The 16767-nt window shown below is 34.9% G+C and overlaps 1 protein-coding gene across 1 annotated transcript in view; it reads right to left on the minus strand.

Moving 5' to 3' along the window:
• Positions 1 to 3780: 3780 nt before the first annotated feature.
• LOC144962474 (neutral amino acid transporter 9-like) overlaps positions 3781 to 16767 on the minus strand; it is a 47199-nt gene continuing 34212 nt past the window's right edge. Inside the window, 7 exon segments of the mRNA XM_078895464.1 lie at positions 3781 to 4084; positions 5780 to 5869; positions 8072 to 8220; positions 11576 to 11680; positions 12411 to 12517; positions 15403 to 15561; positions 15917 to 15970. Coding sequence (XP_078751590.1) covers positions 3904 to 4084; positions 5780 to 5869; positions 8072 to 8220; positions 11576 to 11680; positions 12411 to 12517; positions 15403 to 15561; positions 15917 to 15970 — 845 coding nt within the window. The 3' untranslated portion in view covers positions 3781 to 3903.

Genomic DNA, 16767 nt, shown 5'->3' on the forward strand with positions numbered 1-16767 from the left:
TTATGATATATACATATTATATATATGTGTGTGTGGGGGGGGGGGGGGGGAGGCTGGTTTTCCAAAACTCCTTAAGTCGATTTTTCTACTTTTTGAGATTTTCCATCCATGAGATAAATTTAAATTTAAATTATATCTTAAGCATCAAATTGCACAAGAATTTCCTTAGATTTGTGTGATTTTGGAGTTTAAATCTGATAACATAATATACCAAATGAGAAGTTTTAGGGGAAATAATCATCAATATCTCAAAATGGGAAAAACGGAGTAAGGGAGTTTTGGAAAACCACTCTTCATATATAAAATGTAAATTAATATATATATAATATCATATTTGAAATACGTTACTTACATCATGTGCAGTGAAATAAAATAATGCGGTGTTATACCAATAAAATGAACCATGAACATTTTTTTAAAAATCTAACTAACCTATATAATGAGACAGATAAGTATTCCCAGATTCTAATATCTAATATCAGAGATGCCAACATCAAGAACTGGATATGAGTAATTTTGGAGGGGAAAATGTGTTTATTCCAAAACATATTTTTTAAAAATACATAAATAGTGTCCTCTTAATTACAAGAAAAGAAAAAAAAAGACAGCTTAACGAAAAAAAAAAAAAAAAAAAAAGTAAAATTCGAAGTTGTCTGCATTTTATGTATTGGTACAATTTTTATGTCAAATTTCGCAATATTCATTCGTGATAGTTAGCATCTTTGATCTAATATAATATCTCTGATGTTAATGCAGAAAAATGTAAATTGCATAACAGAGCTTAGAAATCAATATAACTTTTTAAAGTATAAATGTGAATCGAAATGGATTAGGTATATCTTAGTGTCCCGATGGTCAAACAACTCACCCTCTTGGAAAAAACAAATTATCAAAATAAAGAAGTAAATTATATAAAACAATTAGAAGAGAGAGAGAGAGAGAGAGAGAGAGAGAGAGAGAGAAGAGAGAGAGGAGAGGAGAGAGAGAGAGAGAGGAGAGAGAGAGAGAGAGAAGGGGGGGGGGGGTATTTTTAAACAAAGGCAATTTAAATGCATATATTCATTTCGGCTACATCCAATTTTGACTAAGCCAAGCCCATGCATAGGGGTGAAAACAACCAGGTCCAAGGCAAAGAATTATTTGAAAAATTGCTTTATCATTACAACAGTCAATATTACCAAATAACATTTGTTAATCAAAATAACATATCCTGCATAATTATTTCTTTGAAAGAAACCCAAAGTATATATTTTTTTTAAATATATTCATCTAAAATAACGGTTTCCTTTATGATAATTAATTAATACATTGAACAGGGTTGCCAGCTCAGGAGGCAAAAATTTACTGAAATGTTTATGCAAACACATAGACCGACCCAGACCCCTTCATGAGTGCTAAAACTCCAGTAAATAGACATGATGTGCATTTTTTTTTTTTTAGTTTAGCAGGGGATTGGAAAATATACTGAAGGTTTATAATAATATACTGAATTCTGTAAATATAAGGAGAATTGGCAACCTGGATTGAATGTGAAATTAAATGTAGAGTATGGCAATCAATGTTTGATAGAAAAACAAAAGTAAAGGGGAACAAAAAAAACAAACAAAAAAACAACAACAACAAGGCATTCTTTCATAGAGTACAACAAAAAAACAAAAACCCAAAGAACTGTTACAAATTGTTTAAGTATACACAAATTAATGTCACTGTCAATGCTGCCAAAACTGTGTGAATGCTAGTTTAAGGGAAGTAAAATTTTAAAAAATTGATCTACTGTAAATATACAAAAAAATTAAGAGTCAGAAAAGTGAGAGAAGGAGCAAACCATTCTAGGCAGAGTTTGTTATTTGCATACCATAAAACAAACAACAATGTGAAATTGAATGTAAGCTTCAATTGCCCATCAATGTTTTTGTTTATTAATCTTAACAACGCCCTTACCACATTATCTAAATTGTCTGTAGGGTTTCATTCATCCTGTTTGGTTGATACAGATGAAATCCGAAACATCCATTTTATCTGTTTTCGTATATTAAATTGAAGCTCACATTCAATTTCACATTGTTATTTATTTCTTCGCGCTTCGAGCAGCAACATTTATTTACATTACCATAAACCAATAATTATAATTATTCCATTATTCAAAGACATGTGTAGTATCGGCAATTTCAAGAATAGCTTCAGAGTAATGATGAGGTTGTGCCAAAATGCAGTTTTCACGCCATTTGTCACAAAAATACTCCAATAACTATTTCTGGACCGACTAAGGGAAATATTTGCTTTCATCAGCTCCTCTGGATTAAATAATGAAAAAGAAAACTAAAAGTGACTGTCAATATCAAATTTTAGTAATTAAAGCTTTGTTGTTTTTGTTATTAAGAGTTTTATGGCACTTGCAACACATTTAGGTCATTTCAGCACCAGTAAAAAGGAAGAAAAATGGAAAAGTCAAAATATTCTAGCACCGGCGAACAGTCAAATGTATGGTTAGTTTTGGTAGATGGTATTTTTTTCCTTGTAAATCTTATCTCTGTTATGCACTGTATTATGTTTTGTTTACATATTATATATGATTTGTAAACATTTGAGTGTATTCCTCTTAGTGGAGATCTGTGAGACATTTAGGTCATCTCAAAGCACCACAGAAAAAGTAAGACAAAGGGGAATTGGTTTGATTAGAGAACAGATGTGGATTCCAAGAGCATACCATCAATGTATTTAAGTCTCATCCAGACACCAGCAGGGGTTTCCCACTAAGAGGGACACACTCAAATGTTTACAGAAAACATAAAACAACTAAAGATGATTTACAACGGGGATAAAAATATTATTTCCCTAAACTATAACTTTATATTTGACTGCTTCCCTCCCAGTCAAGGACTCCAGCCAGGGCTGGGACAAAACTAAGTAATCCCATTCCAAAACAAAGACAGAAAGCAACTCAGAAAACAGACATTAGGAGATAGAAGACACAGCGTGACCTCCTGCCCACTATGGGAGGTCAACGGACCCCACCCAGAATTATAGCTTTTTTAAAGTGGCAAAAAAAGTGTGAACAAAGTTGATACTCCTTCCATGGTGTTTTGAATCTATGAGAAAATATTTCTGCTATTCTATTGGAAGTTCCCCCCCCCCTCCCCCCCCACCCCCACAAGTTTTGGGATTATAGTATATTGCAGACCTACCAACCAACCTCAACCATATTTTCTATATGTTTACGCTAATTTTCTCAAAATTTGCCCCCAAAAATAATATTTTCAACAAGTACAACCATCCAAAATTTCAAATCTAACATTCGCTGAATTTATGGAGACTTATCAAGCTGGAAGAGGGTGGGAAAATCTTGCAATTCCTAAGACAATCGTCTGTCATGGCTATTCAGATTCTCATCTAGATGGAGACGATATTTAATGACCTTCGGTTATTCTACTTTTATTCTTTTTTCCCCTTTTTGTTACAAACTCTTGACATTTTGTATTTGGCATATTTTAGTCATCAACATCCCCATATTATCATATTTGAGACCTTAAAGCGTATTAAAATATGAGAAATCATACTGGTTGGCAAGCCTTTTATTGTTCAACTGATGAAAACAAATTCTTTCCTTAGTAATGGAGTATTTTTGTGGAAATTGTCACGAGAAAAAAAACATTTTGACTCGGCCCTTATCATAGAACATCCACCCAGCAGTAAATGGGTAGCTGGGTTGGTTAGATCAGGCAGAAAGTACTTTGCAATAGACTAGCATCCTATCCAAAGGATAGCAAGCAATTGCTATTATCCATTTCACGCTATAGAAACTGGGATAAACTGGGATAAACTCCAGCTCCATGGGCCTTACGACTCAAAAGGACTACTTTTTATTTTTTTATTTTTTTAAATTAAATCTCAAGGAAGGCTCTCCTAAGAAATATCTTTGATAATTATAAACTGTGCGACGAAGTTGACAACCCCAATGGCGATGAGTACGCAATGAAAGAACATTTTAAGTCTGGTGAGCGTTCCTTGTTGGTAAGAGGAGACCAGATAAACCAGGCATGGCAAGGCGATGGCATAGGAAACCCCGCAGAAGGCTCCCACAAAACTGCAAACGAAGAAAACAATACAATGGTAAACCTTTGATTTGATTCGTATTTCATACAATAACAATGTTAAATTCATACAATAACAAAATTGAAATTGTGAAATTGAATGTAAGCTTCAATTTAATAAAATAAAACGAATAACGTAGATGTTTCAGGTTTCCCCTCAATCAACAAAACAGGATGAATGAAACACTTCAAACGAATGTGATAATATATGATTATCACATATTATTATCTCATTCGTCTGTAGTGTTTCATACATCCTGTTTTGTTGATAAAGGGGAAACCCAAAACGTCCATATTATCCGTTTTCGTTTATTAAATTGAAGCTTAAATTCAATTTCACATTGTTATTTTATTTATTTGAGCTTCGAGCAGCAACACTTCCTTTACCCAGTATCCGTCATATTTCATACAATAAAGAATAAAGATGAACCAAGAGGTCAAGCCACCATCATAAAAATAATCTTGGGCTTTCATATGATGCAATATCCACTAAGGGGCAAAGTGGCCAAGTGGTTAAGGCATTGCACTGTGACCCGGAAGGGCCCAGATTCGAGCCCCGCTTCAGGCACTTTCATTTTTTTTGTCCTTGGGCAAGATTATTAACTTCCAATTTGCTCACGTGGACAACATGGGTGATTCCTGTTGACATCAGAAATCTTGTTTGATGAATTATCTATATTCCTTCGTGGAATGCCCGGAGCGATGATGCTGTGGTGTGAGGGCATAAGAGATATCCACTAAACATGCTCAAAGCGCTTTACAACCTCAACACTTAATAAGTAGGACAAGACATGACACCTGTTTAGCAATATTACAATTTTTTTTCGGACAGACAATGCTTCAAACGCCAGATACTCATTTGATTTCTGAGTACGATCACAGAATGTGAGTAAAAATGCCTTTTCCAAGGATTCAACGATACGCCTACTCAGAGTGGGAAAGGTTTGCTATTTCATGTGAAACAGCAGATGCTTATTTCAATCTTTGTCTATTTTTAAACGTTCGCTTAAAACATATCTGTTTCGATTTTAGTAGAGGGTATGAGAAGCAAGATAGGTTTGGTTTGTGTTGTGTGTTGTTTGTGTGTGTGTATGTGTGTGTGCTTGTGTGTGTGAATGATTATGTTTCAGCCAAAGTAATTTGTAATTTAAGCGCTTAGAGTCTGGTGTCTCGGCTATATAAGTTTTCAGCAATATTATTATTATTATTTGAGTATACCATAAGTATTAATGATAGACATGAAACGATATTCTACAAATGTAAGTACTTAAAATGTGTTGAAGTGGAGACTATACTACAAGATTTTATATTTTTTTAAATTGATATAAATAGTCCGTCAGAGCCATTCGGCCCATGAAGCCGGGGTTTATCCCGGTTTCTATAGCGTGAAAGTGACAATAGCAATTGCTAGCTATCCTTTGGATAGGATGCTAGTCTATCACAAAGTACTTTCTGCCAAATCTAACAAGACTCAGCTACCCATTCACTGCTGGGTGGACAGGGGGGTCAGAAAAAAAAATCTCAACTGCACCCGGGATCGATCTTGGTCCCTTTGCCTGTGAAGCGAATGCTCTACCAACTGAGCTATTGGGTATAACAAATCATAATTCAACAGTATTTGAAACCAAAGGAAATATAATATTTATAAACATAGCAATAAAACAAGTTAGAAATTGAATCACATCTACCTTATAATGTGTCCAATCTTTGGCATGAATATGGCAAACAGAACACAGATTGCTACCACAATAATGTTGTGTAAAATCACATGCTTGAGGCTGGGGAGACAATTTAAAAAAAACAGATATGTCATATTTTATCTTTCGTAAAAATTATTGAAATGACAGCTTTGTTATATAATAATAATAATAATAATAAGAAGAAGAAGAAGAAGAAGAAGAAGAAGAAGAAGAAGAAGAAGAAGAAGAAGAAGAAGAAGAAGAAGAAGAAGAAGAAGAAGAAGAAGAAGAAGAAGAAGAAGAATGATAATGATAATAATAATAATAATAATATAATAATAATAATAATATATAATAATAATAATAATAATAATAATAATAATAATAATAATAATAATAATAATGATAATAATAATAATAATAATAATATATCGCAACTAGGTCATACTCTAATCTAATAAGAAACTTTTGTGTAAGGCTGATTAAAAATGTAAAAAAAAAAAAAGTGTGTTATCCCATAATATCTAGTATTCTTAGTCTGTTTTATTTTCTCATTCTATGGGATATTAATGAAAATCATGTTCAAATACAAAGATTTTTTAAAAAAACTTCTACGTAATACTCTTGTTAGAACTAAGGTCTCAGTGACAATGAGCCCAATTTCCCTCTACCCATCGGTGGTTTAAATTGTACAAGTTAGGGAGAAGGCTCTGGTTTTAAGATAAAGATCTGAAAAGATGTGTATGAAGCAGTGCCAGACACAGCAGAAAGAAAAATGCAAGATAAAAAATGTCCCAAAACCTCAGCATGCCTCGATTGGGACAGGCTGATGTTTCTTGTTTTGTTTTGTTTTTTTTTTTGTTTTGTTTTTTTTTGGGGGTGGGGTCTTCTTGTGCGGCTATGTGGTCTAGTGGAATGACACTCGCTTTCAGATCGGAAGGTCCTGGGTTCAAGCCTCGCTCAGTGCATGGTTGAGTCCTTGTAAAAGGCTCTTTACTTACATTCTCTCACCGTACTCAGGTGTAAAATAAGTACCTGGTCATCAACAGCGTTGTCTCTGTCAGAAAAAAAAATGTAATATCACCTAACAGGCGTCATGTCCCGTCCTACATGTTAAGTGTTGCTGTTGGCCAGGGACCCTTTGTAAAGCGCTTTGAGCACATTTAGTATATATTGCGCTATATAAAAGCTCTTTTTATCATTTTTTTTTTTTTACTTTTCTTTCTGCTTTGTCTGGCAGTTTCATACACATCTTTGAATGGAATGCCTAGGCAATGGGATCTAATGGTGCCATTGCGAAAGGGCTTTAAATTTTTTTTAAATTGTACAAACCATGTTTATAAGTTATTGAATCTTTGGTTATAAGTTTGTCCGATCAATAAATATGAGTAACATAAGCACCTCAATAGAGTTGCAAATTCATTTCTCCTCAGAATAACTTTTTCAGCGCTGAGGCTATATTTGCATTTCCATCACAAAATGGCTGACACATGATTGAGGCAGCAGAAGAATGACAAGCTAAGACAAAGTGACATCCGAATTCGGCGCAAAATCTCAATTAAAACACCCGCCTAGGGCCAGTTGAATGTTCTGATGAAAGAAATGATACCATTGATTCAATTTATAGTACTTTTGTAGAAAGTAGGATTGGATTACATTATTATTTTTGCCTTTCAAGACCGGCCATACTGTGCGGCTATTGGCCAGTAGAACAGATTCTGCTCTGGCCGCACTGTGCGGTCAATGACGCTGAAAGAGTTAAGCAATTAAGCTATCATATAACTTAACTCTGCAGCTGTCAAGACCAATTGAAGAGGACTCACTGCATGACTTTTGTCATGATATGACTATTGTTTCCATTGCTTTCAGCGAGAGATTATATAAATAACAATGTGAAATTGAATGTAAGATTGAATTTAATTCGAAAACAGATAGAATGGACGACAACACCACTACCACATCATCTCATTCATCTGTAGTGTTTCATTCATCCTGTTTGTTGATAAAGGGGAAACCTGAAACGTCCATTCTATCTGTTTGCGTAATTAAATTGAAGCTTACATTCAATTTCAAATTGTTATTTATTTCTTCGAGCTTCGAGCAGCAACATTTACATTACCCAGTGTTCTTCAAGAGATTCTAGCATCTTCTGGAGATGATGGAGTCACATCGCAGTTACTAATATCTCTGGCAGAAAGCAATAGAAACGACAGTCATATCCATATAAAAGTTGGGGAGGGGAAGGGAGGGAGTTTGGAGTGAAATCAGACCTATCACCTCTAGAGGGTTTAAGTCACTTACCTTGGCCAGACAGCACTGAAAAGAAATTGCAGGAGCTGAGTGCGCATCACGTATATGATAAGCGGCAACACACATGTCATCTGAAAGAAGAGGCCGACTCTTGCTACAAATGACATGACGTCTTGTGATGTCATATTGTCAAGCAGGTTCTGGAATACAAAATTTTAAGGGCACGTTATCAGCATCTTAAAAAGTTAACCTTTTATTTGTAATGCTTTATAAAATTTCAAATTTAAAAAAAAAAAAAAAAAAAATTAAAAGGGGACGTTAATTGAAAAGAGTGCAAAACGGAGAGTTAAAATCTTTTACTTGGAAATTTAAATAGCACACATACTGTTTGACCTTGGATCTTTGTCAGAGACAATAGAAGAGAACATGAATAATCGATAAATAGTAACAGCAAAACATTTACACATGTTGTATTCACAGTTCCTTAACTATTCGTTGTTCAGAGTCCACGGCCTGTGTCAATTATGTCATTTGTGCCATCTTATTAAAAACTTGAGCAATTATAAAGCGCAATATCATAACCATTAAATGTGCTGAAAGAAGTTTAAACCATTGCCCCTTGAATTGACCATCACTCTTGAATCACCCGTTATCAACCCACCCTTGAATCACTCATCAACCCACCTTCGAATCGCCAATTATCAACCCACCTTCGAATCGCCAATTATCAACCCACCCTTGAATCAGCTATTATCAACCCACCCTTGAATCAGCTATTATCAACCCACCCTTGAATCGCCAATTATCAACCCGCCCTTGAATCAGCCGTTATCAACCCGCCCTTGAATCGCCAATAATCAACCCACCCTTGAATCGCCAATAATCAACCCACCCTTGAATCAGCCGTTATCAACCCGCCCTTGAATCGCCAATAATCAACCCATCCTTGAATCAGCCGTTATCAACCCACCCTTGAATCACCAATTATCAACCCACCCTTGAATCACCAATTATCAACCCACCCTTGAATCGCCAATTCAGGGGTGAGAATGACTGGTCACAAAAAAGGAGGAAATTTTTCATCGTGAAGATCATGACCCATCCATGCGACCATAACCTATAAATTTGAATTTCACGAAAATTTACTGAGATGCGATCCAAAATTTGTCTCGCAGCAATTTCTAACACGACTCGGTGGAATTTCAAAAGTTGAAAGTGTAATTACAACATCTGGTGGTTGTAGTAGGGATGATGATGTGATGGTGGTTGTAGTAGTAGAGGTGGTAGGGATGATGGTGTGGTGGTGGTTGTAGTAGTGGTGGTGGTAGGGATGATGGTGTGATGGTGGTGGTAATAGTAGTGGTGGTAGGGATGATGATGTAGTGGTGGTTGAAGTTGTAGTGGTGGTGGGGATGATGATATGATGGTGGTTGTAGTAGTAGTGGTGGTAGGGATGATGTGGTGCTATTTGAAAGTAGTGTGTGGTAGGGATGATGATGTGGTGGTGATTGTAATAGTAGTGGTGGTAGAGATGTTGATGTAGTGGTTTTGGTGAGTGTTTTTTTATTCAGTGATGATAATAGTAATAGCAATTGTCAAAAAGGAGGAACATTTCTCGGTCTATCGATCAAACACAAAGACACCTGGTAGTTAGTCAGCTTATAAATACAACCCAAGAATCTCTCAAATTTAAAGCCATAGTCAAAAGGTAAAAAGAAAAAAAATTAAACTAAGCCAACCACCATTGCTTTGTTCTAATATATCATCTCTATATACCAGATGATTTAATGTGGTTGCGAAAGGAAGAGAGAGAGAAAGAAGAGAGAAAGAGAGAGAGAGAGAGAGAGAGAGAGAGAGAGAGAGAGAGAGAGAGAGAGAGAGAGAGAGAGACACACAGAGAGAGAGAGACAGAGAGGAGAGAGAGAGGGGGGGGGGGGGGGGGCGGAGGAGGAGAAGAGACTTCTTTACCAGAATAACTTAATGTATTGACCTTTTGAATTCTATATCCAAAAAAAAAAAAAAAAAAGAAGAAGAAGAAAGAGAAATAGAAAGAAAGGCAAAGGGAAAAAAAAAAAAGAGAGAGAGAGAGAGAGAGAGAAGAGAGGAGAGAGAGAGAGAGAGAGAGAGAGAGAGAGAGAGAGAGAGAGAGAAGAGAGAGAGAGAGAGATTTAAAAAGCAATAGGTACCTACAACAGGGGAAAAAAATCCAGACCCATTTGTCCCTCCCCTTCAACCATCAACTAACTAATCAAAGAACACTGCTGGTCTTTTGTGTCTATTGTGACATCTAGTGCCATACTGTCTGGCCCAACGTCATAAAAACGGGACCGTCACTAAATTTCACGAGACTGAGCACAGGTGTCAAAATATGACATATGACATAATGGTGATTTTGTGGTTTTGAGGAAAATGTTTGACACCACAAATTTGAAAAAGGAGGAAATGTGATGGGATGGGCGGAGATAAACTACCATTTAGGCGGAAATCCGCCTTTAGGCGGAAGATTCTCAGCCCTGCAATTATCAACCCACCCTTGAATCGCCAATTATCAACCCGCCCTTGAATCGGCCGTTATCAACCCACCCTTGAATCGACAATTATCAACCCACCATTGAATCGCCAATTATCAACCCACCCTTGAATCGACAATTATCAACCCACCCTTAAATCGGCCGTTATCAACCCACCCTTGAATCAGCCGTTATCAACCCGCCCTTGAATCGTCCGTTATCAACCCGCCCTTGAATCACCAATTATCAACCCACCCTTGAATCGCCAATTATCAACCCTTCCTTGAATCAGTCGTTATCAACCCACCCTTGAATCGCCAATTATTAACCCACCCTTGAATCGCCAATTATCAACCCACCCTTGAATCGGCCGTTATCAACATGCCCTTGAATCGGCCGTTGTCAACCCACCTTTGAATCACCGCTATTAATGCCTCTCATTTTATTTCCAGTAACGCCTGTAAAATAAACTAGAAAGTATTACAGTTTTCTGCATGAAATTCCTGGATGATTTCCCTTTCGTTGAATATGAATTCCGTCTCAGAATTCTCCACCATCGCAAATTTACTCTAGTTCAAACAAACTGAAATTTTTCTTAGTCAAAATGGTGTTCAACTTTCTGACTGACTTACTTCGTGACCGCCTTGATGATGATAAAATTGATATAAATGATGGAAAATTTTATGAAAGTTTATTCTTTTCCCTTCCTTTTTCGTTTTATTTCCTTGAAATAGCATGGGTAGATATCTCATAAATAATGTTTTAAACGTGTAACACAAAATTTATGTGGAATTGCACCCCTTGGTGCAAGGGGAAAAGGTAGGATTCTTAGACATCATCTAAGGGGCAAAGGGTTAAAAGGGGCTTCTAGCTCACAGACACACTTAACATGTAAGACGACACAAACTTTGGATCACTTCATTCAATCGTTCTTGACTGTGTAACATTATTTGTTTATTCAATTCTAACTCTTTCCTTCAATTAATTTCATTTATTGAGTTATAATAAAGGAATTCTCATTATATGATGCTGTGCATGGACTTACATCTCCAACACAACTTTTATCCAATGGAAATGCGGCATAAAACATGGCTCCCATAAACGTGTAAGTAAAACATACGAGTGCATAGGCGATTACCAAATCATGAGTCTGTGGAAAAGACAAATTTCACAAAGTAAAAATATTATTATTACTATTATTATTATTACTATTATTATTATTATTATTATTATTATTATTATTATTATTATTATTATTATTATTATTATTATTATTATTATTATTATTATTATTATTATCATTATTCTCAATATATAATGGCAAAAGTTAATTACTTTTTATAATAGAAAATCAATAAATAAATCTAGACTCGATCCAAAAATTTAAAAATCTAGATTTTAATTCACCAAACCAAATAAAAATGTTTAAACTTATTCCCCCTTGAATATCGTAATTTTCTAAAAATTCTATGCTAAATGGAAAAGTTGCATTTGGGGCAAAAGCACTACATCAAGATGTTATTGCCCAAATTTCAGGTCTGTCATAATGCTCTTCGTTTTAAGAAAAAAATATTGAAAAACCTATTTGGATAACAATTGTAATTTGTTGGTATTTTCAAATCATTTAAAATATCTAATCATTTTTATAAAAATTGCGTTTTGTTTTTTTCACTCAAAATAATAAATCAAATATAAATACTTTTTAAATATTAAAGCAATAGCAACGAAAAACATACATTTTATATTAACCAGATAGGGCTGAGCCTGAGGTCATATGACACTATAATAACAATAGAGATACAGGAGTGAAGAACGGGGTCAACTGTAGGCAAAGAACTATCTTAACTAGGAAAGAAGAAATATGATTAAAAAGCACTCACATTATTTTCAGGATTCTTCTGATTACGAATGATGGCCATGACAGCATTTTGAAGGAAATAAGCCAAAGCTGCTACACCGGTCAATGCAGGAAACGACAATTTGAAATCTGGAACAAAAAGATGCTCATCAAAATAAATATCCTTTTAGTATTATAATTATTTATATATATATATATATTTCTATTTCAATTAAATCATTATTGTGCGGCTATGTAGTCTAATGGTATGACACTCGCTTTCGGATCGGAAGGTCCTGGGTTCGAGCCTCGCTTGGCGCATAGTTGAGTGCGTGGAAAAGGCATTTTACTCACATTCTCTCACCATACACAGGTTTTAAATGAGTACCTGGCCAGTAACAGCGTTGTCTCTGTCCGAAAGAAAAAAAAAAGTTTGTAGTATCGCCTAACAGGTGTCATGTCCCATCCTATTTGTTAAATGTTGCTGTTGGCCAGGGGACCTTTGTAAAGTGCTTTGAGCACGTTTAGTGTATATTGTGCTATATAAAAGCTCAATTTTAAATAGTAGTTTTAACTACACAATAAATTCCACAATTGTGAGCCCTCCCTATATTAAAGACATATAATGCAAATGTCGCTGTCTGAAGCTCGAAAAAATAACTGACAACAGTCAAATGGATTGGAAGCTTCAATTTAATTAGCGAAATCAGATTGTACGTGTGTTTCTGGTTTCCCCTTTGTCAACAAAATGCGATGAATAAAACACTAAAGAAGAATTCCTCATCTATATTCGAAGATGGGAATCATTTTTAAGATTCTACAACGGTCATTGATTATCAAATGTAAATAATATTCCCCATTTAATGGCATGAGCACCTACGAGGAAATTAAATTGTTTAATGAGATGCCAGAGACATCAACAATAATTAACAGCAGGAGAAATGACAAGACTATATGAAAAGATATATTGTAAATGGAAAAAGCACTCCATATTTTTAGCAAACATAAACAAAATAAAATAATAATAACTGAATCATACACATTTACACAAGCCAAGCCCATTGGCCTAATCATCATTGTATAAAATTTAGAATTTTTGGGCGGCTATGTGGTCTAGTGGTATGACACTCGATTTCGGATCGGAAGGTCCTGGGTTCGAGTCTCACTAGGAGCATAGTTTTAGTCCTTGGAAAAGGCTCTTTACCCACATTCTCTCCCCGTACTCAGGAGTAAAATGAATTTTGGGCGGCTATGTGGTCTAGTGGTATGACACTCGCTTTCGGATCGGAAGGTCCTGGGTTAGAGTCTCGCAAGGAGCATAGTTTTAGTCCTTGGAAAAGGCTCTTTACCCACATTCTCTCCCCGGACTCAGGAGTAAAATGAATACCTGTCCGTTAACAGGACTGTCTCTACGAAAAATTGTAATATCGCCGTACAGGCGTCATGCCTCTTTCTACATATTGCTGTTGGTCAGGGACCCCTTGTAAAGTGCTTTGAGCATGTTTAGTGGATATTGCTCTACATAAAAGCTCATTTTTTCAAGAATAATTTTGTGGTAGATTGGGAATTAACCATTACAGTATTGAGACCAAAGTAATTCAGATAATCAATTCAGCCTTGTAAATAAATATACACACGGAGAGCGACCTAAATATTCTAATCATAGTTGACTTGAATATACTGGTTTTAAAGTTTTATTACTGAAGCTGAGACAATTTAAACATTAACAACTTACTATCAGTGAAGTCAGGAGAAGATGAATCTTTAAAGTTTAAATGAAAGCCCATTTTCCAGCCTTTACAGAGACAAATACAATTAGGTAGGTGACAGACAGAGTTCCTGTGGATGGGAGAAATAAAAAGTATTACTAAATGATCGATTGAACCATAATATTACACAGACCTCACATATTGGAGAAAACATAATAATAATAAAATATAATATTATCTGGCATCAACTGCACACACTATGAAGGGACTAATCAGATACACAAAATGTGTGTTGATTGACCATAGAGGATGATGATGAAATAAGCCATAGCTCACTTATTTTTTTTACAAGAGATTTTATTTTTATTTTCCTGGATTGATTCTGCGAAAAGCGGAAGGGTAAGAGCCTCTGTATTACATATACATTCAAAATTTTCTAAATAAACTAGTGACGACCTGTAACTAAATTCCAATGAAATGCAAATTTCTTTAATCCCAATTTTTTTCTATCATTTGTGGACAGCAAGGTGTGGTTCATTTTAATAGCAAACATAAATATATTTGTAAATAAACATGAATTCTTACTTCGACCATTTCCATTGATTCATCATGCCAAATGCCCTTAACTATTTTACAATTGCTCCACAACAGACCATATGGATCTAAATTATATTTCAAACAGTACTGTTGCCTTTTAAATGTTATTTGTTACAGTGGATGATATAAGCAGACGGATGGTGAAAAGGTTTGAACTGAAATATTGCCAAGTTTAGTAAGAAGGTCAATTTTTATTAAAACTGAGTTCTTGTCATAAATGATTAAATCAACCCTTTTTGTACATCTTCGGGACATATCAAAGCTTAATGTCACTTCTAAATATTTTTTACAGCTAGTCAAGTTGAAAAAGTACGAAAATTGAGAAAAGTTGTTGCAGGATACGTTTCCCATACATCTGACCATAACTACATGAAAAATTACCCGATTTACTTCAAATAAAGATTAAAATGCTCTGGTGAGCATATGCTTTCAGTAAATGCAAAAAAAAAAAAAAAATACTCAAGGACATAATGCTAGGGCCAGTCTCAAATTAACATAAAGGGGATGACCACAGCTGCTTTCACTCGATCATGTACACAACTTATTGCTTCTTACATGTTTGTTACTATCAAATGATAGGAATTTAAGACACTGTCTAGATCATGTCAACAGCATCAAAATGGAGAATTATGGAATAGCTAAAAGATGTAAAATGTTTCTGCACTTACAAGCACTTAAAAACAAGTAGGACAAAGGGAGCAGTGATGGCACAAATGATCAAACACTTACCTAAAGCATTGAATTTGGTGAAAAAAGTTGGAGATTTGAAGTTAATGAGGGGAAAAACTAAAATAATGAGGAATAAAGGAACAGTGGTGGTCTCGTCCCAAACTTTCTTAAAACTTTCAGGGAGAACAATAGAGGCCTCTGTATGGTTATGGCAGACAACTGTTTTGAACAAAATGATAGAATAAAATAAATAGACACGGTGATATGATAGTTTCCTGAAAAAAAATTTTATTAAGTGTTAGTATAACGATACAGCAATTCCATAAAACTACAGGACAAAAATATGCATCCTCCTTTCCTTTATTTTTTTCTTTTTCAGTTGCTAAAAATATCTGGTGAAACTTTTTCTTGACAACACTTTTCTAAATTTCATTTTCCTGATACAACTGCTATATATAATTCACATTCTAATATAAATTATGAATAATGCTTACAGTTCAGACTCTGATTCGTTTACTATTTTTTTGGTAACAAATCAATGACAAAAATTTACTGAGTTGCTGCACGTACTCACCATCGTCATATGGACCAGATGACGTATCGTTTGAACTTTCATGATGGACATTTCCTGCAAATATCAAGTAAAGAAGGGAAAAGAAATAAGATTAAAAACATGAGCACTTATACAGCACAATATCCAATATTTGTGCTTAGAGCACTTTATAATAAATAACCACAACACATGGCTATAAAAGACTATAAATGTGACCCATCGTCTCAAAATGGTAATATGTCGGAATGAACCAGATGCTTACAAGCCGAATTAAATGTTAAACTGGTCAAAAATATAAATTGTTGGCATTAGCACCCTAAAGTATGGTATCCATTCTCCTCAATAAAACATACAAACTCAACACAAGTCTGATATTTCTGGCTAAAAATCAAATGTTCAATATCTTAACAATCCCGACTTAATACCGTTTTGAGGCGAAGGGTCACAAATAGAGAAAAAGGAATAAATTTCAAAACGTCTGTAAATGTACATTACGCATTTCCAAGTGTAAATGGTAAAAAATTACAAATTCTAAACAAATGAATTTTATCCCACAGACCCGTCGAGTTAACTCACTCAATCCTAGAGATTTTTGCTACTTTTCAAAATTGGACAAAAAGTATTAAAAATGAGCATGTGCATAGCTATTTTTATTCCAACTATCATTAACATGTAAACATTAAAAACATAAGCTTTGATACTACGCCTATAATTTGTTTCAGAAAAATGTAACAAATGGGTAATGGGGTAAAAGTAACCCGGGTAAACTGTGTAAATAGTCGGTGTTAGGGTTGAGTGAGTTAAAATTCCCAAATAAGTGACGACAATGTTGGTGAAAATTGGAAATTCCCACATTGCTGTCATTTTTTAAT

The sequence above is a fragment of the Berghia stephanieae genome, chromosome 1 (genome assembly GCF_034508935.2).
Source record: "Berghia stephanieae isolate SIO BIC M18660-M18661 chromosome 1, UCSD_Bste_1.3, whole genome shotgun sequence".
Lineage (NCBI taxonomy): Eukaryota > Metazoa > Mollusca > Gastropoda > Nudibranchia > Aeolidiidae > Berghia > Berghia stephanieae.